General features: G+C 35.6%; 1 protein-coding gene across 1 annotated transcript; it reads right to left on the bottom strand.

The window, feature by feature from the left end:
* Positions 1–5,771: 5,771 nt before the first annotated feature.
* Positions 5,772–19,212, bottom strand: CD8A (CD8a molecule). Its single transcript, XM_015831527.1, has 6 exons — positions 19,164–19,212; positions 10,922–11,266; positions 10,519–10,623; positions 9,550–9,666; positions 7,895–7,931; positions 5,772–7,397 (listed from the first exon to the last, which is right to left on the bottom strand). The coding sequence occupies exons 1-6, from the start codon at positions 19,207–19,209 to the stop codon at positions 7,343–7,345; spliced, it is 705 nt and encodes a 234-aa protein (XP_015687013.1). The 5' UTR covers positions 19,210–19,212; the 3' UTR covers positions 5,772–7,342.
* Positions 19,213–27,876: the final 8,664 nt, after the last annotated feature.

Raw genomic sequence — 27,876 nt, 5'->3', positions numbered from 1 at the left:
GCCTCCAGAAACAGTGAATGCGCCAACACTGGAAGTTTTAAAGAAGAGACTGGACGGCCATTTGTCCGAAATGGTATAGGGTTTCCTGCCTGAGCAGGAGGTTGGACTAGATGACCTCCAAGGTCCCTTCCAACTTTACTATTATTGTTATTAAGATCTAATCAGTTTATTATGCTCTATGTCTGAATCAGTAGTCTGAAACTATTATAAAGACCACCTGAGGGCTCAACAGTGAAGCATGTTTATACATGGCCACAAAAGTCTCTAGCAAGTAAAGAATTAAGGAAACAATGCATATAATAATATGCCATTAAATATAAATTTACTAAAATTTAAAAGAACTTTACTAGGAGGCACAATTACTTTTTCACCAATTCACTTTGGCTACTTAGTTGGCACTGATTCTCATCAACCAGAAGTTTAGTATTTGATTTTATATCCTGAGAGAAAACTAGCACTGAGGATGTTACCTAGTTTGGGTAATGAAATGCCTGCAAGAAAACAACTAAATTCAGAGAGCATCAAGAACCCCTCTTTTCAACCCTGAGCTACAAATATTCTCTTTTATTGGGAGAAAACTGCTCTCTATGCTACTTGGAAACCTTCATCAGTCAATGTTGGTTTCAATAAAAACTTGTGAATTTTCTCAGATGAGAAAAAAACCTTGACATGTATATGTCCAATATATGTTTCAAGGTATTGGTTTTTTCCTTTAAAGCCCTACATGGCATGGGGCCAGGCTACCTATATGGAATGGGATCATTTTCACCCCCATCCCATCTGGGCAGGTATAGAAGATATGTTGTGGGCCCCATCAGTTAAGGAATTCCAGCTGGTGGGGTCCAGAGGGAGAGCCTTCCCTGCTGTTGCCCTCCCCCCTTTAGAACATTCTTCCACCAGAGAAGAATGGTCAGGAGAATGGGCCTCCTTCCCCTGGCCTTTATGTCTCCCCTATCTCACTTGCAGCCAAAGAGCTGGTTACTGCATTGGGAGCCCACTATCCTTTTAATTACCTTTTAACGTCTAATGTTAACTTTGCCTCCACTTCAATTTTTTATGTTCAGTTTTTATGTTTTTAACATTTTATTTGTATACCACTTAGAGCCCCTTTGTGAGGGAGATAGGCAGTTCCTAGATTAATACATGAATAAAAATATGTGTCCACAAGTATTGCTAATATCGTCATGGACATAGTGAATAATTTGCAAAATCTTTTGCAGATAAGACAGAAACATGTAGAAAGCTTGACTTCCAACATCACATATTTCTGCTCCAGAATTGCCTCATACCAGAGCTTCGTGAACTCCATTTCTATATCTTCTGTAGCAGTGTCATTTTCCACAGTGAAAAAAGAAAAGCTGGAACTGACTCAAACAAAAAAATCAAAGTGTTTCTGTGAACTCAAAATGATATTGGCAAACTCTTTGAAACATTTGGGTTAAACGTTACTTACAGAATTGACAGTTGGGAAATATAGTAAGTCAAACAACCAGCGGCCAGCTGTTTCCTCCCACAAAGTAAGCTTTTGCTTTGAATGATTTAACACTGTTACACATCTGTGTTATCCTGTTTTCTTCACTGAAATTTCAATTCAAGTGAGCCCTTATATCTGTTCACAAAATGACAGTTAAATGTTGAATTACAGGCTGAAGAACCTCATTGTTTTCAATATTCATGAAATAAATAATATCCTCTCTCTCTCTCTCTCTCTCTCTCTCTCTCTCTCTCTCTCACACACACACACACACACACACACACACACACACACACACACACACACATACACACACACACACACACCCCTTTGGTGTGGCATAGAAGTTAGCCATTCTGGCTGTTTATATAGGCTAAAAAGTAATTGCTTATGATTGAGTCCTCATGCTTCTTTAACAGCTACATCCACAACTTCCTTAATTTACATAGCGTTCTTCATAAAAATGTAACACTTATCAATGACAGTGATAAGTTACTGTGATGGTGTGAAGTTTTTTTCAGCATACCAAGTAAACAATGTTTACAGAACACAAATGAAAATGTACTGTTTGCAGGCATAGATATATTTCTTCCATATCAAAGCAGTTTATTTGTTCTGGTCTTTGAAATAAGTTTTGACTTGTGATATATTTCAGTTTAATTCTTTAATTATTTTCAAATTACAATCCACATCTCAACAGAATGCTATGCATGGTGAAGTACTTCAAACATCTGTAAAAGATAATTGTCTTTTGCTGTTGAAATCAATTGTTTTTTTGTATTATCCGCTAAATTATAGCTGTCAAACTTTTGCCTTCACAAATTTACCAGGAGATAAATCTCTGTTGACCTTTATAAGACATTTTATAAAAAGTGATGGTAATTTAACTATGATTTCATTTATCTCAGAAATTATTTTTAATGAATCTTCTCTAGATATGCTAGTATTTCAGGTGGCAGGGAGTGAAACCTGTATAGCAAATGCTGGTTTAAGTCATAGAACTTTTTCTTCATGTCATTTTCTAATTTAGGCTCATGATACATTGATGTTATGTACATCAATGGTCCCCAACCTTTGTGACTTGGGGGGAGGAGAAGGAAACTGAGTCGCCTGAGTGGTGGCCTGGCATGTGCGCCACTCCACTCATATAAGAGAAGCTTTTGGGATACGGTTTCGTGCTCCTTCAGGCTTTTCTGCACCAAAAGCTTTTGCAAAGGGAAAGTCTGAAGCAGTGTGAGATCGCTCCCCAAAGCTTTTAGTCTGTTTGCAAAAGCTTTTAGCACGGAGAAGAGAAGCTTTTGGAGGGCACGGTATCATACTCCTTCAGACTCACCGAGGCTGCCCAGTGCTCCAAAATCAGATTGGATGTCCTATACTGGCAGCCTTGGTGAGCCAAGCTGAGCAGGGCATGCTCATCTCACTCAGCCTTTGCTCTCACCACTCTGCACTTGGACATCGGGATCAGGTGGCTTAGTGGCCTGGCTGGGGAGGGAGAGGGGAACCAGGCCATTTGCGTGAATAGAGCTTTGCGTGCACACAGGGCCGCCTTTTTTGTAGCCTGGTTCTGAATAGGCCATGGCCTGTTACTGGTCCAGGGATTGGGGATCCCTGATGAACATGATGCAAGATGTTATATTCCTTGGGAATCAGAATTGCTGAAAAAATAAGACACTGAACTTTGCCTTTTATTTCTATGAAAAAATATGTATGAATTTTCCCATTTGTCTTCGGAAAACATTTTTCCTTCCATAATTCTTTTTAATACAAACATACTAAATCTGCTGATGCCTTCAAATATCAATGGTACAATACATAAGAATGAATTGCCTGAATAGGCTTGAACACTTGCTTCATTCATGTTGGTGATAGGCATCAAAAAGAATAATGCATAGAATTGCACAACCATTATTCTTTCTGTGTTATACACTTATTCAGTGCTTCTTTTTCTATATTTTTTTTTATTTTTATCATGTTGATTAACCAGAAAGAGGCTAGTGTGATGAATATGATTAAAAGGTCTACAAAGGCCTTTCAGTGTATTGTTGGTATTTTTCACCAATTTCAGCTAATTCTGAACATTTGCTTTCCTGACATAAGCTCAATAGTTCCAGGCTATCTCTGCGTATTCTTCTTTTTTATTTTATATGATGTGCATGTATATATTCAATCTTAATAATGTACTGTTGAAGGAAAAATCTTCATCAGGGTCCAGTCCAAGCCGGGAACAAACAACATGGCGACTGCTTTAGAAAGAAGGTTGTAATTTATTGAAGAGGAGAGCCAGACAGAAAGATGCCTCTGAAAGAGAGAGAGAGAGAGAGAGAGAGAGAGAGAGAGGCCACATGCAGCAGGGAGTGGGATTTTATACCTTCTGGGGCTCTTGAGATTGTTTCCTGTTTCTGTTTGAGGCTTTGTATTTCCTGTGTCATGTACTTTGACCTGAGTCTGAGTGTGCTCCTTTGGCATCTGTGGGTTAATCCTGTTATGTCCTGTCTTAGAGTTTGGGCGGGGTATGATTTTAAGGGCTTTTGTCTGCCTGATCTTTTCAGCTTCTAGCTGGAGGGCTCCAACCTTCCTGAATGGATTATTACATCTGCATTTCTAAAAGCTGTTTTCTGCTGAGTTGTCTGGCTGTGGGTGTGTGTGGGTGTGTGTGTGTAGAAGTTTCTTCCTTTTTAAAGATCTTCTCCATTATTCCTTTGGGGAAATATATTCTGCCTTTTTAATATTCCCCAAAATATTTCTTTCTCTGGATTCTTCCCACAGTACTTTTGAGGATTATTACAATTCCTTTGTTTTGAATAGTCTTATAATCAGATTCACTTTCATCTTGTCCATCTATGTTCATAAAACATCTAATTAAGAATGTTTCATTTCTGCTTTAATCATTCCAGATTCTTTTTTATTCTTCTTATACTCCTTGTTTCCCTTGTACTTATCCTTGTAAAACAAAGAAGTTCTTTTTGAATATTGGAAAAATCAGTGATCAGAATTTCATATAGCAGTGATGGCAAACCTTTTAGAGACTGAGTGCCCAAACCACAACCCAAAACCCACTTATTTATCGCAAGTGCCAGGGCCGCATCAGCATTGTGGTGCCCTCGGGGGGGGCAGGGAGGTGCATCTGAGTGCCGCCTCTGGCACACAAAAACCAGGGGCGCAAAAATGGGCCACCATGCTGCAAGGCGCAAAAACGGCCGCTGCCACGCCGCGGGGTGCAGATACAAGGTGCTGCACCACGCAAGAACGGGGCAGGGCTAATGAGTATCATGCAGGCACTAGCCCTGCCCCATTTGCAGCACGTACATGCTCGTGGCCCCATGCACGCATGCACACATGTAAAATGCTTCCTCCTCTCTTCCAGTCCACCAATTGACAATGGTTGGTGACCTCTGCTCTACCACCTCTACTCGAGCTTGCTAGTTGGCCGCTTTGCCTCCTTTGTGCTGGGTGGGGCTCTTGCTCTGGGCGGCGGTGGCGCGCGTGCCAACACAGAGGGCTCTGAGTGCCGCCTCTGGTACGCGTGCCATAGGTTCACCACCACTGTCATATAGTTTGGTCTGGTTATCTTCTCAAGATCTCCTTGTGAAACTTCAGTGCTCTTTCCCAGTAACTAGAAGAAGATCTTATGGTCTGAAGATAAGGCATTAATTTTTTTCTAAATGCAACCATGTCAATATGGTTTTCTTGGCATTAGATTGCTTATTTCCTTTTCTATATTTACTTCTGGAGGGTTTTATTTTCTAGCTGGATCAACCTCTCTCATTATTTTAAATCCTACCTGCCCTCATTCCTCTTTGAATTACTCTTAGGCTTAATCCATTCCCTTTAGAAGCCAGTTCCTTTTCTGGACAGTACCACATTCTGGATCATTGACACTATGGTAAGGACTGTTTTTTTTGTTTTGTTTTTTACAAAAAATAGACGATATTAATACATTTTAAAAGTGAAAGTAATTAAATGTGCACTAGGCTGGCTTTCCTCTAAAACATACAGTAAAAATAAGAAAGCAAAGATACTGAATTCAGCTGCATCAGATCTGGTAGACTGCAGCCTCTTATACCAATCTAAGGGTAATTTTTTCTACTTTCCATTTTCTCTATTGAAGAAAGCAAGATAATTCTAGAAAATGAAAAGCTAAAAAGCATGCCAGGGTAAGTATTTTTCTTTAAAAAACTTCAGACGCTATTTTTACATCACATATAAAATTGCTGTGAAACCTTGACAATACTAATACTAATTTCCCCAGTGTCATGATTAATTTCTATAATTAAAAAACACCCAAAATTACATCATAGGTTAATATCTTTATTAGAACAATTTAAGATGTTACAGTGGTGTTCTGGAGATCTCAATAAAAGCATGCATGAGCCAACAGAAGAAACATACCAAGCCTAAATTTAAATGCACGTGCATTTAGTCTGTTACATATGAGAAGTTACTAATAGATCTTTTTCATTTTCAGTTGTGATATATCTGTAGAATGAAAGTAAGTTTTCATTTTTAATAAGCAAACTATCATGTTGATAACATGATCAAATACTTTCCTAGCATTGTGGTAAGTCCTATTGCAAAGAAATGGGCAACTGAAATGTACTTTATCTTTTTCTTTCTGTGAGCTCTACCACACGCTAATTTGACTGGCATGCATTCCTATTGAACACTTGATGTTGAACAAAAAGTGATACATTTCAAAAAGCTGTGCTGTTTTTGGAAAATTCATTTGTATTAACTTGGCTCCTCTTCGAGAATGGAAGAAGCTGGTAGCCTCATGAGTTCACTCTATGCTTGCAGAATCTGTTTTTTTCCAGAAGGTACTGTTTGCTGTGTCCTGGAGCCTTGATGGATTTCATTTGGTTTGTTTAATAAAGTTTGCTTCAGTTTTTGCTATTGGGCATGGAAGATGAAATGGGAAGTACTGAGTGCTTAACATTATCTTGACTTAGTTTATTGGATACTTGAACAAAGGAAAACAATAGTTAACTTAAACTGTTCTCTGCCATATACAGACAATATCATTCTGAAAGTATTACAGATCTGTGGAATTGTGGCAAAATGATGGGTTGCTAAAACTGATGGTAGAAAACATCTGCTTCTCTTTCCTGCCACTATAGATAGAATGATTGCAATTACATCAGATTTTTAAAAGCTGCTCTGTATTGAGTCAAATCACTATTCTATCTAGCTTTGAAGTTTCAGGCAAGGTCTTCCCCAGTTCTACCTTGAAATGCTATAAAACTAAATTTAGAGAAAATCTTCTATATACTCTAATCCTTCTTAGAATAGGATAAATTATATTCTGACACTGGTTAGTGGTAAAACGTTATCTCCCTTCAGTCCTTCTATAGGCTATTTTAGAGATTTGGGAATGCAACTTTTTTATATGCCCTTCCCTCCCAGGTTACTAAATATTAAAACTCCCAGGGTGGAAAGAGAGAAGGCAACTGCAACAAGAATAATACACATATGTACCTACGTGTATCAGGAAAGATAAGATAATGCTTCCCTTTCCTTCCACTTGGCTACCCAGAAAACAAATGCTATTGAATGTTCCTTGAATTTGTAATTTTTCCATCATAATTATAGCCATAAGTATCACAAAATTATAACATGTTTCTAAACTATTGTTTTAAAGCTACAATATTGACTTTGTTTTCATAACACGGCAATATGTTCAACTGGATGAATAAATTCATAACCTGCTAATTTACAGAAAAACTGCTTTCTGAGTAAATGATATGAGTAAATAATAAAATACAACAATGCAGCATATGATTTCAAAGATCTGATCTAAGACATTCATTCTTAATATATGAACAGAAAATTATTACAAGTACATCAGAATCTCTTTGTTGATCATACTGGATCCTATTTATTGCCCTGGAATGGTTTCATGTGAGTTCCATTGGTTCCATTTGTTGGCCTAAAAAGAAAAGACAGAGCTTGAAATACGTGCAATACAAAGTGGCTGACCTTTTTGAATCAATGGGTGCATTTTAATTTTAAAGGTTCTCATAAAAGGGATAATCTTTGGTGGACTGCCTGTTCACTGTGGTTATGGTAAATCACAAAAATATATTTATTAGTGATAGTACATATGGGCTACAAAAATCTGGAGAGCCATTAGACCATGGCAAATGGGACACAGTTGTCTTGATTTTTGCAGCCCAGATCTGGTAAACCTATTTATGTCACAAAGCCAGCTATCCAGTTTGTATTCTGCCAAACTCATAACTTTTTTTTATCATATGGGGTCGATCTCTGGGCTGCTCATGTCCATCAAATGTCAACCTATTTCTGCAATTAAATATTGAAGTTTAAAAATTAACCTGGAGATTGATAGCATGTTTCAACCCAATTTTAGTAAGTGAAACTTAAGTGTATGGAAAGGGGCAAAGGGCAGCATAATGGAAAACTCACCGTATACATTTGCATTTTCTTCTGCTTCTCCTTGGACCTTTGGCAGGAAAAATATATATATATATATATATTTGAAGAAATAACATTTTGCACTGTTTTGCTATTCTTTCATTTTTTTATATACTGTATTACCCAAATTCATAATGATGATAGATACAGTAGACAGAGATTCTCAATCATCCAGGTCATGGTTGCCCAAAGTGCTTTTCAAAAATCAACTGGATTTTATAAGTTTTTTCTAGAAAATGTTTCACTTCTTAACCAACAAACTTCTTTAGGTCTGACTGAATGGTGGGAAATGGAAGAATTTATATTGTTTGCAGTCATCTGGTCGTTAGCACTCTGAAGATCAGTTGTTAGCTCTCTGAGAGTCATTGACGCCACTTAGGGTTTTATCTATATCCTCAGGGTCACCTGAATCAGAGAACAAATGGGTGTGGAACCTGCTTGGGACTACCGAAAGGACTGTATTGAAGACAAGAGATAGGTGGTGTCGTATCTCTCCCCCTCTGTTAAGAGAGGGCTGCTCAATTTTAACATAGATGGCCTCTTTGACCTCTTTTTCAAAGAAGTGGTCCTACTGAATCCACCAGGTGGACTGCTGAATCTTGTCCTGATGCATTTGCCATCCTATGTTGTGCCATGCATTTGTGAAGTGGTTGTTTCTCCAAAGTACAGATCTGCACATGTCTCACTGTATTGTACTGCATGTATCACATTGCTCAATATGTGTCTGGGTGTTTTATCCTTGGGGGTGAACAAGCTTCTGCCCTAGTGTATTCTTGGGTTTAAAATGTGTATGTATATTGTGTTGGTTGAAAATCCTCCTGCGCTTTGCAGATATTCCTGCAACATATGGAATGACAACGTTGTTTCTTTTGTTCTCTCTTTTTTTCTGTTCTCTTCTTTGTCTTCTTTGTTCTTCTTCAGACCAGTGCATGCTGCCACATAGGAGGACAAACCCATCAGGACAAGATTCAGCAGTCATTTGCATTTGAAAGACAAAGACCACCCTTTTGAAGACAGCAAAGTCCATATTCTGGACAGAGAGGACCACTGTTTGAAAGAGGGGTAAAAGAGGCCATCTGTGTTAAAATTGAGCAGCTCTCTCTTGACAGAGGGAAGAAATACAACACCTTCTATCTCTTATCTACAACATAGTCCTTTCAACAATGCCAAGAAGGTTCCACATCCATTTGCACCCTGACTCAGGTGACCCTGGGGGTACAGATAAAGCCTCAATGACTCTCAGACTCAGAGAGCTAACGACCCATCTTCAGAGTGCTAACAACCAGATGACTCCAAAAAATATAAATCCTTCTATTCCCCACCATTCAGTCAGAACTGAAAAAGCTTCTTGAGTACTATTATGAAGTATTCATCTCCCCCCCCCCCCAATTTTCCTCTTGCATGTGGATATGTGGACTGCAGAGTGGTTTTAAATTTCCATCAAAAATGTTTCACAGTTTTAGAATGGCTCAAGTAAACTAGTTCTTAATGTGAATAAGTATTCATAATCACTCCAGAAACAGGAAGTAAGATACTAGAATGGGCTCCATCTTTACATGAGTAGATATATGTCTAATTTTAAACTAATCTCTTAGTAACTGTCAACAGTTGAACCATCAAACATAGTTTAAAGGAAATCTTCTTACCACAGCACAGTGATATGACGATTATCAGGGTTATCAGCAGAAGAAGAGAAACACCAGCTAAGGGAACCCATACATAAAGTTCACAGGAGAACATTGTACTTTTTGTATTTGTCGTTACTGAAATACAAAGCAAAGGAAGAGCAACACTTTCAAAAATGTTATCCCTCCAGTTTTTGATAAGGTCTTATTATTTGAAGAAATTTATTAATCTATTATAATGAGTTGCGTTGTACAACTTGTTCTAGAAGAGCAATTGTTAATTGCCAGCCTAGAAACATAGTGGAAAAATGTAGTGTTTTTTTGTAATTTTCACTATTTCTCTTATTAGTTTAGGGGAAGGTCCTTATCTTTTCTCGTCAGGAACATCCCACATCCTTCTATGGGAAGGATCCCTGNCCCTGAATCCCACCATCTTCCTACTATGCTTCATCTCCTTATATTTACTCCATATACTTAAAAAAGAGAGGTTAATATAACTTGACCCTGTTGTGAAGTTGTATCTTCAACTTCTGATATGTTGAAATGATATTATGAGTTCTGTAATGCTTTAGCTGAACAGCAACATGGCTGTGATCCTCAAGTAGCTATAGTGCCAGTGATTACTGGCAACTTTGCAGAAATGCTTATTAATATATCATAAGGACCTGCCCCATCCCCTTGGCTTTTGTTTGCATTGTTAACTGACTTGCATTATTCCTCTCTGGCTCAATGAGCCTTTCCAACTGTTTGCTCCATTGGAGAAGAGATCCACAGGAGGAAGAAAGACAGAGAAGCAATATCAGGATGCTCTGCTCAGCTAATGTTAAGCCATAACCAGAGATGCTTCTCTCAACAACTTAGAATGACTGTGGAACTTGCATTTCGATGGATGGATGTTGTTTGCAGCATGAGGTGTTTTTTGTGGTAAATCCAGAGCTTAAAGTGTTTCATTTATGCCCTCTAATTTGTAAGTAAGCTAAGGAAACATACCTATGACTGTAGAATTGGGACATTTCATAGCTTCTTCTTTTATCAGTTCTTTGGTGGTGACTGAAATTTGCTGTGGGATGGTAGGAAGCACAGTAGTAGTTTTCACTGTAAACAAGATAGATATGAAAGTGTATTTCTTCTGTTTTCATAGTTAATGGCTGATGGTTTATAACAAGGTTTCTCCTCCATAGTTTTAAATGATTCCAAAATCATCATAGATATGATAAAAGAAAAAAAATGTAGAGAAATAAAGCAATTCTCTCCTGATTAATATCATCCCCAATGATGAGAGGAAAGAAAGCCGTACTTTCCCCATATATATGATAAAAGTACATGCTAGAGTAGAAGCTGATCTGGCAGGGAAGATATAAATGGGGAATTTAAAGCTTATGATGAAACCTACCTGGCAGGTGTACTAGGATGCCTGAACTAAAACTCAGCATCTGATTGCGATGGCGCATACAAAAATAGGTACCCTCATGTTTCTCCTCAAAACTGGCAATAGTTAGCTGGTAATAGTTGCCATTTTTTGTAGACTTGTAGCCTTCAAGATTACCCTTTATCTCTCTAGATCTTGATGTAACATGTGCAATGAAATGGAGTTTGTTATTCAGTTTCTGAAGAACCCAGAATACACCAGCATCTATGTAGTCAGTCTCACATTTGAATTCCACTTTGGTTCCAAAAGTTTGGGGAGAATTGCTGATCATCTTGATTTCTAGTAGGTCTGTTTCGAACACACAGCAGCCTAGAGAGAGGGGGAAAGTTCAGTTGCAGTCCAAGAATTTTAAACACATTCTGATTGTCTGGATTGGCTGAAAGGCTATGAAGTTAAGAAAAAAGTATTAAACAGTTCTGAAATGAGTGTTGATCTAGGACTGGGGAAACCCAGTTTCTAATCCATTTTCAGTCATGGGTACTGATTGGGTGGCTTTGGTCAGTCATGAAATAACAAACCCAGCATGGCCTACAATAACGTGATGGGAAAAAGAGATGGAAGAAATGCAATTTGCTATCTTTTGCTTTTAAAGGAAAGGCAGGATATAAATCTTTTTTTTCAAAAAAAGAAATAGCAACAAGATGCAGATAAAAAGGTGTAGGGCAATAAAGTACATTGGAAAACTTTTTAATTTAGTCTTGGAATTGTTAGTAATATATCAGTTTTTGATATAAATGGGATAAAGGTCAATTCTTTTGAATACAAGATGCAAAAATGCAATTATACTTCATCATTACCAGCCCTAATAAGTAACAGAATAACAGAGTTGGAGGGGACGTTGGAGGTCTTCTAGTCTAACCCTCTGCTCAAGCAGAAAATCCTATACCATTTAGACAAATCGCTATCCAATCTCTTCTTAAAATCTTCAGTGATGGAGCACCCACAAATTTTTCCACTGATTAATTGTCAGGAAATGTCTCATTATTTCTAGGTTGCTTCTCTCCTTGATTAGTTTCCATTCATTGCTTCTTGTCCGGCCCTCAAGTGCATTGGAGAATAGGTTGACTTCCTTTTCTTTGTGGCAGCCCCTCAAATATTGGAACATGGCTATCATGTAACCCTTAGTTGTTCTTTTCGTTGAATTAAACATATTCAATTCCTGCAACTGTTCTTAGCCTCCAGATCCCAACTCATCTTTGTTGCTCTTCTCTGCACTCTTTCTAGAGTCTTTTTTATATTGTGGTGATCAAAACTGGATGCAATATTCCAAGTGTGTGTTCTTATCAAGGCCTTATAAAGTGGCACTAACACTTTGCATGATTTTAATTCTATTAATGCAGCCTAGGTCAGCATTGTTGCAAATCCATCTGATTGAGATGCTCTCTAACCCATATTTTTCTATCTTACCAAGACATAGGATGTAGTCTACTTTATGAAGTGCCTTACTGAAGTACAAATTATGTCCACATCATTTTGCTGGTCTAATTTAGTCACTTTGTTTAAAAATACAATAACGTTTGTCTGGCATGATCTGTTTTTGACAAACCCATGCTGGCTTCTGATTATAACTCTGCTTGCCTGTAGAGGTGTTCATACTTTCATTGCTTGATTATCTTTTCTAGGATCTTGCCAGCTATTGATGTTAGGCTGATTGGTCTGTAGTTTCTTCCTGCATCCATTCTTCCCCTCCCCCGCCGCTTTTTTTGAAGATGGGAACCGCATCAGTTTTTTTCTGGTTATATGATTTATATTCTGGATGTAAGATTAATTGAAATAAATCTAATTTACTTCCTTTAAGGTTGGATATCTCATTAGAATGGTTGATATAGATAGGATTTCTGGTCTCTATCAATTTTATTAAATATTTATGGATTTATATTCCCATATTTCCAAATCTGTCCAAGTTAATATGTCTGCTGGAACATATTACATTAGATTTTGATAGATGTTATAAGATACTTTTGACTTAGTGGGGTAAAATAAATGTGATTAAAATAAATATAACTCTCAGTCTTGTATAAGCTTTAAGAGCAATAAGTATGTTTAATCTAAAAAATATTTTGATCAAAGTGATATCAGTTGGGAAAGTAACACACCTAGAATCTCTCTTTCTAAATTAAATTTGCCTATGACAGATGGCAGTTTTAATCTTCTGAATTTTCAGAACAGTTAGTGGCCTTGCATTTTAGTGTAGATATTTTATAGGAATGATTCTTTTGGGAACTGAATGCCACTGTAATTTAAATTGGAATGTTATTGTACTTACTCATTTAAGTCTTGGCAGTTGGTAGGTATAACATTTATTAGCACTAATTTAGTGTTTCCAACTTCGTTAGCGGTAAGATGTATTTGGGCCCTGTTAGGGTTAGTTTTGATATGAACTCACATGAATACTCAACTCTTTGACATAACTTTACTCTTAAAATCAATGGAAAAATGGTCATAAAAAGGCACCATCTTTTTAGCAACTTAAAAGTGGAGGTAAACCCAGTTAAAGCATATCTTGATAGTTCAGCATGGATTCAATGCTTTAGCAGCTCCCAAAATATCTATGTTATTAATATTGAAGAATTCAGTGTCAGAATTCAAGCTTATTTTTTTCTGGTCAAAAGCTAAAGTAATAGTTTAAAATATCTATAACAAATATAGCTTGGAATTAAAAATGGGAAACTTCAGTTCCTTACAACTAATGGACTGAAGTTTTGAAGAACTAAGTTTCTGTTATGTGATTTAAAATTGAAATTATTCCATCAAAAGTTTTTTTATCAGATGGACACCATCTAGAATGCTCTGTAAAGAACAGATTAATGATTATTAACCAAACTCATGACCACTTCAAGGAAGGGAAATATCAAAATAGAAATTGACAGTGAAAAGATAGAATGTGTGGAAAAAACCACTTTCTTAGGATCACAGATAGTTGGAAGTGGTGAATGTAGCACAGAAATAAAATGTTGGATTGCACTTAGTTGCCAGCAATGATGCATATGAACTGAATATGGAAAAGCAAGGACATCATCCTGGCAATCAAATGCAGGTTAGTTTGCTCTATTGTGTTCCCCGTAGCTACTTATGGTTGTGAAAGTTGGTCTTTAAAAATCAAAACAGAAAGAAAATTGATTAGTTTGAGCTATGGTGCTGGAGAAGGCTCCTGCATATTTCTTGGACAGCAAAGGTGACTAACAATTAAGTACTCATTTACTTTGCCCATGGCATGGAAGGAAATTCACTGGACAAAACAATTATGTTAGTGGTAAAAGGAAACTAGACTGTCAAAGAACACAGTAACTGGACACTATCAAAGCCAGAACATAGGAAAACTTAAAGAAATAGTGCAAGATTGGAAGATACAGATAGACCTGGATCATAGAATTGCCAGGGATCAGACTCGACTGAATGGATAATATCATCGTCGTCGTCATCATCATCATCATCATCATCATCATCATCATCATCATCATCATCATCATCATCATTATCATCATCATTATCATCATCATCACACAAGAAATTTAGGGCACTTAACTCAAATGTTATAATCATATTTCTCTTTACATCTCTTTTGGAATAATGGCATATAGTACCTTGACAGAATTATTAGAAAAGACTCTGGTTATAAAAAGATGTAGATTGTACTGAATTATATATTGACAATTTGGAATTTAACATGTTCAGAACAAATATGGGTTTTTGTTCTCCTATATTATCAAAAAGAATAATCTTTAGAAGATAGAAAAATAGTATAATTTGAGATAAAAAGATTGGATTTAAGAGATGTGTGAATTAGCATTTTTTGAGAAAATTATATATTGGATTAATCAGAAAATGTCACATTATCTTTCCCTTTGTAAAAAATTCATGGCCAACTCTGTCAACATTTTTATTTAAAAAAAACATGAAAGATCACATGAATTTGGAATATAGCTATAATCATAGGTTTGGAGATTTTTTTTACATATTTTCTTGTTTTTCTTTCCTTTCATATTTGTCTACAGTAAATTGTTCATTTTTATTTTACATTACTTTATGTCTGTTGAAAATGGATTAATCAAATCTAAAATATAAAAAAATACAATGGGAAATCTTGCACACTGGGGTGGCCCTGGCTTAAGTTGGAAAAACAATGCAGTATTCATGACTGTTTTTTGTCACCAAGGATGTTATTGCTTTTTTATTGTTTTTATCCTTATAAAGCGCTCAGTATCACTGAGAGTGAGTTGGATGACCATATAAATTTTCTTAAAAAAACAAGTATTTAATTCTTCAATCATTTAACAATGTTGAAATACTTTGTTGGTTCAATGCTCATATTGCTTTTATTGCAGATTAGTGCAACTTGCATAGCATTCTTGGGAGAATGAAAGTATGGGATATTGTTTATATAAATAAGCCAGCTTAAGATCCCATCTTGAAAGCTATATTTTAACAAGGTACTTCAAAGTACTTTATCAGTTAAAACAGAATTCAAGATATAAAAAATGTCTTCCTTGTTTGAGTTATTAAGAGAATGCATATTTATAAAAGGCTAAGGCATTCTGTGTGTACATACCTTCAAGTCATTGTTGACTCCTAGCAACTGCCTGGACAAATCCCTGCAGTTTTCTTGGCAAGATTTTCCACAAGTGGTTTGTCATTGCCTTCTTCCTAAATTTGAGAGAGAGGGACTGGCCCAAGGTCACCAACTGACTTTGTACCTAAGATGGGACTAGAAATCCCAGTCTCCTGATTTCTAGCCTGGTGCCTTAGCCATTGCACTAAGCAGTCCTACAAATATGTCTCTTAAAATCTTGGCCTCAACAAACAGAGTTAGTGAGTGCTTTATGGGGCTATAAGGTTGATGTGTAACCCAGTGGCAGGATTCAAATATGTGAACAACCAGTTCTCTGTGTGGATGCCGCTTCGGGAAGTCCATTCTGGGCCTGGTCAACAAAAAATTAGCTACTGGTTCTGCTGAAGTGGTGTGAACTGGCTGAATCCCACCCCTGGTGTAGGCCTGTGGGAAGCAGCCACAACAGCACCTACAGTGCAAGTGGTTATTTGTTACCACACTATTCCACTGCAGGATGAGGGCAGCGGCTCTTTTTTTTCACACTGCAGAGGAGTATGTGACAATTAAGATTCTCATGACATTAAAGATGGAGAGGAATCGATTCAATTCATTCCTGAATGAAAATGTAAGAACTGAAACCAAGTTCCTTTGTAATAATACTGAATGTTCAATGTACTTTGCCAATTGAAAGTCTCTGTGTGAGAGAGACAGTGAGAGAACGTGAGAGAGATGGTGGGAGAGAGCACACCTACACCAATGTATAATTCTTGGAAACAATTTCCTCACATTTAAATGAATAAAAATACTTATTTAAGAGAACATGTGCTCATAAGAAAAATTCTAAGTAAAAATGCATATGGGTGAGAAAATGTGCAGCAAAAAACATCTAAATTTTAATGATTTTTTTTTTAAAAAACCTCAATGGAGTCAGCTGGACTTAGAAATTATAAATGAGCAACTATTAGAAAATGACAGATTCAATGGTCTGTACAAGTCAGCTGGATTTCCTAGGAGAATCAGTCCAGCAGTCAAGCCATTGTTGTTTATTTTATTTGTTGTGACAAGGAAAGAAGGCTGCTTCTGGATGAGACCAAAGGCCTCTCTATTAATTGGTTTCATTTCCAGAGGACCTGAGCAGATGATTCTGGGTAAAATCTACAAATGGGGCATGATGAGAACTTTTCTTTCTCATTTTGTTGAGAAACAGATAATTTGAAAACATTGTCATCTCTAATATATATACTGCCTTCCACAATAGTGGCTATTGGTTGTGACTAATTATTTCCCTGAATTTTTCTGATTCTTTCTTAAAGCTGTCTCATTTTTGTGGCCGGCATCATGACTTACAGTTGGAAATGTTATAGTTTAATGATGAGTGGAAAAGCTCTCTTTTGTTTGTCCTCGTTCCTACCATTTAACTTTATTTCAGTCTATTTTTCATTAAGGTACAGCCTTTAAACAATTCAACTAAATATGATAGTACTTCGGCATCTAAATCATTATGAATATCATAATACTTTCCCTCTTTCTATTAAAATAAGTAGACATACCATTTTTAATTTGGAGGAATTACATTGAGTTTACTAACCACACTTATGCACAGAATTCAAGTGTGCTGAAATTTTCTGATTTTCTTATGCTAAATTCTGCACTTGATTATGTGCCATCATTCTCGACTCCTTGATCATACAGATAGATTTTCTCCATGAGAATTCTGGGTGACAGTGCTAATTTTATTTGAAGATTTTTGAGAAGAGCTGCTAAGATGATTAGGGGCCTGGAGAGAAAAACATGAATAACGGTTGCAGGAATTGGGTATGGTTAGTTGACAGAAAAGAAGGATTACGGGTGACATGATAGCAATATTCCAGTATTTGAGGGGCTGCCACAAAGAAAAGGGGGATCAATTTATTTTCCAAAGCACCAGAGGACAGGATAAGAAACAATGGATGGAAACTAATCAAAGAGAGAAGCAACCTGAAATTAAGGAGAAATTTCCTGACAATTAGAACAATTAACCAGTGAAACAGCTTGCCTTCAGAAGTTGTGGGTGCTTCATCACTGGAGGTTTTTAAGAAAAGACCGGACAGCCACTTGTTTGAAATGGAATGGGATCTCCTGCTTGAGCAGGGGGTTGGACTAGAAGACCTCCGAGACCTTCCTTCCAGCTCTATTCCAAATTGAATTGAAAAAGTGAATTGAATTGAAAAAAACTAAAATTATGTCAGAACCAGGACTGAATATTTTTTTTATCCAGTGACACAACTCTCTTTAAGTAAAATTCCAGATTTCCATATATTAGTGCTGAAATTCGTTTTGTTGACTGTATTTTGTTGTACGCTTCCAAGATATTTAATATCAGTGATATAATAACAGTGATATACTTTTCAATAATCTCTTAAAAACCATTGCTTGTTTCCTTAATAATCTGTTCATATGGCAAAGATGCAGATATTGATACCAAGTTTTGAATTTTCAGAAGAATAAGCTGGCTGCAAAAACAAAAAAACAACTCTTGGTAGTTTAATGCATTTATAGAAAAATGTGGTGGTATGTATGCTGAGGTATGTTGATTATAGATATTGAAGTATATGTACTTTCCTATGCAGAGAATGATAGCAAAGGTTAGCTTGTTTGAGGTAATGAGATATATGGGTCAGAAATTAATGTATCAAATATTAAAGTATTTGTATTAGATCATAAATTGTATCTGTGTAAATGCCAAATTTTAGCAAGTAAATTAATTTGTTGATCTTAAAATATTATTTTGCTGAATGTTGCAGATATTTTACTTGGTAAAATAGTAATGGTAGTACATGGTCTGTTGGAAGAAATGAATATTTGTTCAATAAGTAAAAAAATTAATGAGGACTGAATTGCAAAACAATATTGGAAGGAAGGAAGAAAAGAAGGAAGGAACAATGAACAAATGTGTTAGAGAAAGGGAAAGACCAAGAAAGATGCAGTTGACTGAAACTCATGAACACCTGAAGAGAAATAGACGAGAATTTTAAAGAAAAACAGGCAATGTATGAAGTAGCGTGCAGACATAAAAGCAAAAGTGGTCTTCCAGGAACAGATAGATATGGAGAGGAATAGTAAGTAGTTTTGTGAAAACTACAGCTGTGCTTCTTTCCTTTTTGTTATCTCATGCTTTTAATTTTTTAAAATGTTTTTTTCTATTTCTCAAAATTGCTTACTTTGAAAAGGAATAGCGCGAAAGGTATGTAAATATATGCATATGGAAATTATTTTTTTCTCAGATATTAATTTGGTTTTCTACTTCTATAATCTGTGTTTTTTCTCAGTTGTAGCCCCCTCACCTTTATCCAACCAGCCCACCTAATAATTAAAAAAAAATAGACTTGTAGACAAAATAATATTAACAGTAACAAGTTAGATTTAGATACCACCTTTGGCTTTTTTATGGATTCCCTCTTCACTTTTAACTCACAGTTACAACAGTATGAGATAGGCTGGACATAATTTTGTTATACAGCCTTGGATTCTGATTTTCAAATAAAATAAATTTACAAGACTTTAGAAACCCACTGAAGCCTTGTATCATGTTCAAAATATTTTAAAAAGTTTTTCAATTATTGCTTATTTAAGGATTTTCCCCCAACCATCCACCCAAAGGAATAGGATCATACTCACATAAAATCAGACCAAAGAACCATAGAAGACAGAAAATTTTGGCCATATTTTTCTTTTGGCAATCTTTCTTTAGAAAAGGAAGAGGAGAATTATGATTAATTTGATGGATGAAATAGGTTCCCATTAGTGGAAGAGGATGTGATGTCAGCTACCTCCCCTCCCTCTCAGAAGAGTTTGAGCTTTCCAATGAGCAAGTTGAACAAGAATAACCTGAAGGGGCATCTGGTGGATTTTTATGCAAAATTGAAGACAGTCAGCTACCTTGCTTATCCAGGCCATAAACAATATGGGAAACAGTTAAAAAGGAGAAGGTATGCAAAAATAATGGTTTATAAGTTCAGTTTAGCTTCCTGCAACTGTCTTAGAACCTCCTATATACCATTTGTATATCTATGTGCATTATTTATGCAGATTAAGCTGGGATAATGAGGTTAAAGGAACATTAAGATCATCATAGAGTAACAGTACTCTGTCAGCTCTAAAAATATCCAACTTTGATCGCCATCATTCAGCAGAAATTCTCAAAATGCACAGAATCACCAAGGACTGTGTATTTGGGTACCTGGACAAATGTTGATCACTGGAAATGTGGGGGCAGTATAAGCTAACCTCTCATACATTTCTTCAGATGATAGGATTATAACATCTTTTTGGAATAAAATCTTAATATATATGGTTTCATCATCATTTTAGCCATTGTCTATCCACTGCAGGATGAAGGCCTCTTCTGCATATTTCCAACCAATATGGTCCTGATCTTTCTTTTGTCAATTGGGCCCACAATACTTGCTGATATCGTCTATCCTTTTTGCTTTAGGTCTCTTTTGTGGATGCTTTTTATCAAGTGGGATCCATTCCACGACTGCCTTAGCCCACTTGCTGTCAGTTCTTCTCGCTATGTGACCAGCCCATTTCCATTTTAATCATCAACTCTCTTGATGATATTGTATACTTTCAGTTGTTCTCTAATCCATGTGCAGGTCTTTCTACCTTGTCTTGTAATGCTGAGCATGTATCTTTCCATGGCTCTTTGCGCCACTCTTAGCTTTTGAATTGATTGTGAGGTTAGTGTCCATGTTTCTCCAGCATATGTTAGAGCAGATAGCACACACTTTTCTCTTCAGGCATAGGGGAATCTTGTTCTTGAAAATTATGCTTACTTGCCGAATGCCTGCCAACCACATTTAATATGCCATTCAATTTCCTTTATTGTATCATCTTTTATTGAGTTCCATTGGACAAGGTGCATGTAGTGGTCTACTACGTCTAGTTCTTCTCCAGATATATATATATATTTCTTTGTTTGGTGAATTTATTAAACATAACCTGGCTCTTTTTCAGGTTTATTTTTAAGCCAAATGCTTTGTGCAACTCTTATATGTGTCTTTGTAGTTCTTCTGGGTCTTGTGAGAAGAGAACAACGTCATCTGCAAATCTTATGTGATTTAAATAGGTGACATTGATTTTTATCCCATCTTTTGCCCAGTCTAGTTTGTGAAATACTTCTTCAAGGCAGGCTAAGAAAAGGATAGGTGATATTATATCGCCTTGTCATACAATTTGTTCTATGTTGAGTTCCACTTTGAGATCATTAAGGCAAATTTTCGCCATTGTTTTTTCATATATTGATTGTAGTAAGTTTATGTAAGCAATTTCTACACCTTGGTTGAGCAATGCATTAATTATTACTTGCTGGAATACTGAGTCAAACACTTTTTCATAGTCAATGAAAGCATGGTGTACTCTTTGTGCCTTTCAATGACTTGCTGAAGAATCTGGATGTGATCCATTTTGTTGTAACCAATTCAGATCCCTGCCTGCTCCTTTGGCTATGCATTATTCTCAATATTCTTTATATATACAGTAGATGGTATATGAATTGGGGCACAGTTGATGAACAGAGGACCAAGTTGCATATCATACTGCAAAGATGGAAGCCCACAGTGTCAATCAAAGTGTGAGGCACTCATAGCACACACACAAAAAATACATTACAGAAAAAGAGCAGTTTTTTGTAATTTCAAAATATTGTGAGAAATATTTTAGAGGGGTGAAATAATCATTTTATCTCTTTGTCCCATCAACCCCCAGCTTTGCTGTTTTCCTTATTACCTTCTGGGAGGAGGCTTCGTGGTATCTGAAGCAGAACATCCAGATTCAGTCACAGCTTTGTTCCATACAGTATTAACTTTGTGAACTCTAAAGCTTCCTCCTTCCATTATGTATTCAAGATGGACACTGAATAATATTTATATGTTACTTATATGTAAGGGTGTAGGTCCATACATATGTTGTATATAGTATGTTTTAAATGTTTTATGTATGTGTACACTTTGAGAGGAAGCAATTACATTTCATTTTTAATGTGTGCCATTGTGTCCACAGTAAAAAAGGACAATAAAGATTATCTATCTATCTATCTATCTATCTATCTATCTATCTATCTATCTATCTATCTGTCTGTCTGTCTGTCTGTCTGTCTGTCTGTCTGTCTGTCTGTCTGTCTGTCTGTCTGTCTGTCTGTCTGTCTGTCTGTCTGTCTGTCTGTCTATCTTTACCTTTTTTACATATGAAATAATCTTTAGGTTTTCTATGTGCAAACATTTCATTTTAATACATCATTAAACCTCATACTGCTTATGCTACACTGATCCTAGAAGATTGTTTGGGATGTGTTGGAAATGCTTTTATTAGCTGTTGGAAGGAACAACAACAACAACAACAAAACAGGAGAAGGGAGAGTCCTACAGTAACAAACAGAGGCACCATTCCTGATAGGACCAAAGAAAGAATTAAAGTGTAATTAGAAAGAATAATATTTAGTCCTAGGGAAAAATAAACTCTTGAAAATGAGAAGACAGTGGTGGATCCAAAGATAAAATACTACAGAATATTAAATGAATAATTTTCCAGGCTAAAGAAGTCATATATAAATATAGTAGCTAGAGAGAAGTTACTGTTCTGAAACTGATGATTTTTTAGAATCTAGTACAGAACTACCTATTTGGTAACTAAAATCACTTTTAGTTCCCTTTGCAAAGTTTTGTAACAATACAATTTCTGATCTAAGCACTACCCTGAGCTTCAGTTTGACATGGAATTAAGTCAGACATTGTTAAATATTTTTCTTTGTGATTCTGCTGTCACCCAAAATAGTCAGGGAAATGTCCATATCAACAATGAAGAGTCAATAAAATAGCAAGGTTTTAAAAATTGTCAACTGATGCAGAACTGGAATGAAATAAACACATTTGGAAAAATGAGAAATTATTTGTCAACCAATTTTCTCTCTCTATCAACATTAGTATGATAGTGATTCCTAATTCCAAGTGAATGGAAGCCTTCATCAACACAACAACTTCTGTTGTACCTCTATGATGTTTCAGTTTGCTCTCTTGAATTAATGATCTTGAAAATTAGTGTCTCCTAAGGTGAAGATGAAAGGCAGAGATAGACCAATAGCTGGGAGGTCTAAAGTTTCATTCTAAACTTTTGGACCTCCTCGAATTTAATAGCACAAGATATATTGCTTGAGAGAAGAATCTTTATATTTAATCAAGTTTAGAATTGTTTTGATTTGAAATTATGTGAAGACTGAAGAACATATTTCTTCTCTAATTTATTTTGGAAGAGGAAGATTGTTTGTACTTGTGGAATTTTTTTTTTTTATCTTTGACTCTTAATGACGCCCTTGATTTTTGTATCTGTATGTCTTACTTTATGGCTACTGGGAACACGTACAAATTTTAGTTTGTTTTACAGCTGGCTCAGTCTTCCTTTTTTCTCCTCTTCCCTCTTTCTATGCCTCCCCCCTTGCTTTTCCTTTTTCATATTCCTATAAATCAGCATTCAATTATAATATATTATAATAGCTTAATCTGAAAAAGATTCTCCCTTTTCTTTCCCAGTGGTTCAGGTAACAAAGCAGTAATTTGATTAATTGATTCATTTGTGCAAGGAAATGTTGTATAATGCCTACCTGGGGGCCAATCTGGGTTTATCGATTTTTAAAAATCATCACCATTTTTAAAAAATCATTTATTTTTTTCTCATTGCTTTGATTGAGGTGTAGCATGGATTAATCTGGAAAATGCCTTTTTTCTTGTGACTTTTTTAAAACATCTAACAGTAATTTCTCTTTTATCATGGAATGTTAAAAGGATTGGAGTCTCCAGACAAATGTAGCTGAGTTAAAATTGGATCTAAAAGTGTTTTTTGCAGGAGACTCCTATGCTGCATGAGGATAAACAGTTTTTACAGGATAAGGTAAGGTGGAAATTCAAAAGAAGTATATGCAAGAGTGAACAAAGCATGGTTACCATGGAAAGAGATCAGTGGTGTGCTCTGTGATCAATGCATGCCAATTCATCTAAAATCAAAGTGCATAAAATCATGGTGTGCCTAGCAGCTCTATATAATGGTGAGTGCTTGCCAGTCACCAAATGCATTGAATGTGTTTTATATGCCAGGGAGATGTGCATGGTTCATTGGTCATTAAGAATTTCTCTCCTTGACTGTGTCATCAATGACACAGTTCAGAAGCAAATGGGCACCGCGCCAACATCAGAGAAAATATGGGCAAAATGCCTACAGTGGTACAGCCATGTTCTACAAGCAGCATCCTACATTGCCTTCCACTTTAATATAGATGGCAAGCACCAACATGGAAGGTAGAAGCAAAGATGGCAAGATACAATAAATGTAGACATGAAAAATGGAACCCACTCAAGGGAAGATCCTTTTCTGTAGTAGCACCCATTTTTTGGAACATCATTCCTCCAAGGTGAGATTGTCCGCAATTTTATTGTCCTTCTGGAAGGCCCTGAAAACTTGGTTTAGCCATCAGGCTTGGGAGACCCATGGAAGACAGGAACCTATTAAATTAATGTACTGTGTGTAAATTTAGAATCCATTTTCCCATTTTTATTATATTTTTAACTGCTTTAATTGTATTTTAATGTCTTTTTAAAATCATATTATTTGACTTTCTAGTTTAATTGTGTGTGCCACAGGTCACAAGCATGAGATTGAAAAAAAACCTTCCTTCCTTCCTTCCTTCCTTCCTTCCTTCCTTCCTTCCTTCCTTCCTTCCTTCCTTCCTTTCTTTCCTTTCTTTCTTAAAAAATTACTAAGGAAAGAAAGAATCCTAGTCACATTTTTTTCACATTTGATTTTCATTAGTAGAGATTGTAGATCATTTGCATTTTCACTTTTGGAGTAATAACCATAGTTATTGATGCGTCTTTGTCCAATTTTAAATTGTGCTTATTTTCATTTAGTCCAGCTTTCCTCAATAAAGGTGTGTAGGTTGAATAATTAAGGAGAGAGTGTACAGCTTTGTTTCTCTCTTTAGCCAACCTAGAGTCTGACTGTTTTACCAAGATGTGTCCAGATGATGTCTTCCTGACCTGTATATAAGTGTCTTGTGTGATCAATGAAAAATTCTGGAATTCCCGACTTCCAGTTTTGCACAGTAGCGACCAGTTGCAGGCTTGCAGATTTCCACACTCCCACGGCTAATTTTGCCCTGCAGGGGACCCTAAATGGGTCTACGTCACTCCAGAGAGGCAGTGAAGAAAGAAGGGTGCCCCGGCGATTCTGGAACAATGGCAGTCATTCCATTTGACTTGGGGAAAGCCTTCTAACCTGACAGGAGAAAGGCTGGCCATACTTCATCAACCAGCCCCAGCTACTTGCAACTGAAGTCAAAAAGTACTAACCAGCACAACAGTGAACTGTGTGTTTGAAACTAGGTGAGGAATTTGATCTTCTCTTTTCTATTCTATATTTAATTTCCTGGAAAAGATCCCCAAGAAGCAAAATACCTCCAAAAGGGAAGGAGGGGGATTTTCGTCCCACCCTTATAATAACGGAAGCAGCAAATTAATCTTTTTATATATATATGGAAGTGAAATAAATATAAAACCTGAAATTTAAAACTTAAATTTGGATAAATTTAAATTTTTTGAATGGTTAAGACTCTCATTCTAAAGATAATTGTTCATTTTGGAAATTGAAAAACAAATAGATGCTGACACCTAGTGGTGGATGAAGACTATGACAGCTATGACTTTCATATAGGACTTGGCAAAACCTGGGAAAAGCTACTCTGTGTTTGTGACCTTCAAAGCTTTAACAACAAAGAACAGCTGTGACAAAAAAATAAAGACAATAATCTGGACTGTAGACAAAGAGAGAATAATAAAAAATTTTTAAAAAATCTTTTTTGAACTCTTTGGATTACAAATATCTATTTAACTGGGACTCTAAAGCTATTTGCAGAGAAAAAGAAGAAGAGAAAAACTCAAATTCTTGACCATCATGGATCAGAGACATGTAGAAAGAACATATCAAGAAAACATAAATACTACTCAGGAGGAGATATATAGTATACTGCAACTAATTCAAACAACAATGATTTTAAACTACAAAGAAATCCAAAATAACTTTGAAAATATAAATCAATCTATTTCCAAGTTAACTTTACAACAAATTTTTTTCCAAAAAACAACAACAGAAAAGGAGCAGATAAAACAGATAAGTGGATACAAAATTGAGAATAGAGACTTAAAGGTGGAACTTAACAAAACAAGGAAACATGATTTAATCCTAGTGAAAAAAAATTCACAAGAATTGGAAAAAATGACTTATCCCTTAAGACTACAAAATAAATCTGAGGACAAGAAAACAGACTGGATAAATGGACTCTAGAAATGTCAGGAACATCAGAGAGAAAGAAAATGATAAGAGAAGCGGAGAGAAAGAAAAAGATTTTCAACAAACATGGAAAGGCAAAAGCCCTGTACAAAGACATTTCACCTGATTTACTTTTTTATATCTACAGTAACATTTATGAACATACGGAAAAACTTTTTGATTCAGCAAAATACATTGATCAAGAAAGATACTGGGCAAAGGAAAAGATTAAAGTGGAAATCAAGAAAATAGATGATGGGACCTACCAGAGAGAATATTTTAAAAAAGAAACATTTGTTTGAATATGGGACAAGAAGTGACGGATGGAAACTGATCAAGGAGAGAAGCAACTTAGAACTAAGGAGAAACTTCCTGACAGTTAGAACAATTAACCAGTGGAACAACCTGCCTCCAGAAGCGGTGAATGCTCCAACACTGGAAGTTTTTAAGAAGATACTGGACAGCCATTTGTCTGAAATGGTGTAGGGTTCCTGCCTGAGCAGGGGGTTGGACTCGATGACCTCCAAGGTCCCTTCCAACTTTATTATTATTATTATTATTATTATTATTATTATTATTATTATTAGTCATTCTAAGATGCATAATATAGTATGCTTCCCCCTTTTTAGATATTTAAATGTGATTGAATTCAAGAAATTATAATGGATAAAAAGAAAAAAGAAAAAAAATGTTTTGAATAAGAGTTAAAGGACCAGATGACTAGATGTATTAAATGGAATATTTAAAGATTAAACATATTTTTAATTATGGTTAAAAAGAATAAGAAATCTTGGAAACAAATATATATTAGCTTATATATTTTAAGTAGTATGTTATTTTTTATGTTTCTTTACTCTTGCTCTCCTTTCTTTTCTTTTTTTTTTTTTACTGTTTTATCTATTCCTTAAGAAATGTAAAAGTGTTGAGATGGTTCATATGGAAAAAATAGACTTAAATTTTTAAATGTAATTAATTTTTGAGAAAATCTTAACCAGTAAGAATACTTAGAATTTTGTGGGAGAAACAAATTTAAATAAGGACTGTAACAGGATCTATGACCCTAACCCTAACCCTAACCCTAACCAGAATGATTGGATAGAAAAGAAATTTTATATTGATGTGATTATTATTTTTAGGAATATTGGGGGGAAATTATATATTTAATTGTTATCTATCAAAACAATAATTGTATTAATTCAATGTTTGCAAAAGAGGACATCTTGGGGAAAAGAGGAAATCAACTAAAACCATTATGTGGATTATGGATTATAGAAATCAATTCTTAATGATTGTTTTATAAATGTAACCCAGACAACACACTGTTCACCAATTTTATTAAGTAATCTATGTTTAAAAAATCAATAAAACACATTACAAAAAAAAAAATAAAAATTCTGGGATTACCATTTTTTTGTAATATATATCAAGTTGCAACACACACTTCAACATTTTTGGAAATGTGATATAGCAGCAAAACATTTGTGTGTGAATATATATATTGTGGTTATATTGTGGTTGCTTCTGAGAAAAGCTAAATGGAACATCTGAGAAATAACTAGAAAATCTTAAGAACTGAACCATTTAACAGTAGATTCAACCTCTACTGTGAGTCTATAATCATCATAGCTTTCAGCCAGTAGGAAAGCTGGTGGTATTAAGCTTCAAAATCTAAAATAATGGAGAGCTTCATGTTGGGGAAGTCTGCTGTGGATCAATAAGTTGTCCATCTGGGGGAAAATGCATTGAAAGATGCAGTATTAAAGCACTCAGAGATAATTCATTCCAATATGAATTACCCTGAAAACTTGAAGAATACTTAGGAATGATATTTGAAGGAATACCGAATGGAAGAATATGTTTGATGTTTCAGATAAGAAAGCATCCATAAGAACAACCAAAACCTTGGTGCTGTTGGTTTCCAGTACTAGAAATATAGATACCACTGTCACATGATTCCATTTAGTCATTATAGACAATTATTTGATAGATCTTAAATTAAAATTATTTAATCTAATCT

Source organism: Protobothrops mucrosquamatus, unplaced genomic scaffold (genome assembly GCF_001527695.2).
Source record: "Protobothrops mucrosquamatus isolate PMUCROS unplaced genomic scaffold, P.Mucros_1.0 scaffold_257, whole genome shotgun sequence".
Classification (NCBI taxonomy): domain Eukaryota; kingdom Metazoa; phylum Chordata; class Lepidosauria; order Squamata; family Viperidae; genus Protobothrops; species Protobothrops mucrosquamatus.
This window is presented reverse-complemented; position numbering and strand designations above follow the sequence as displayed.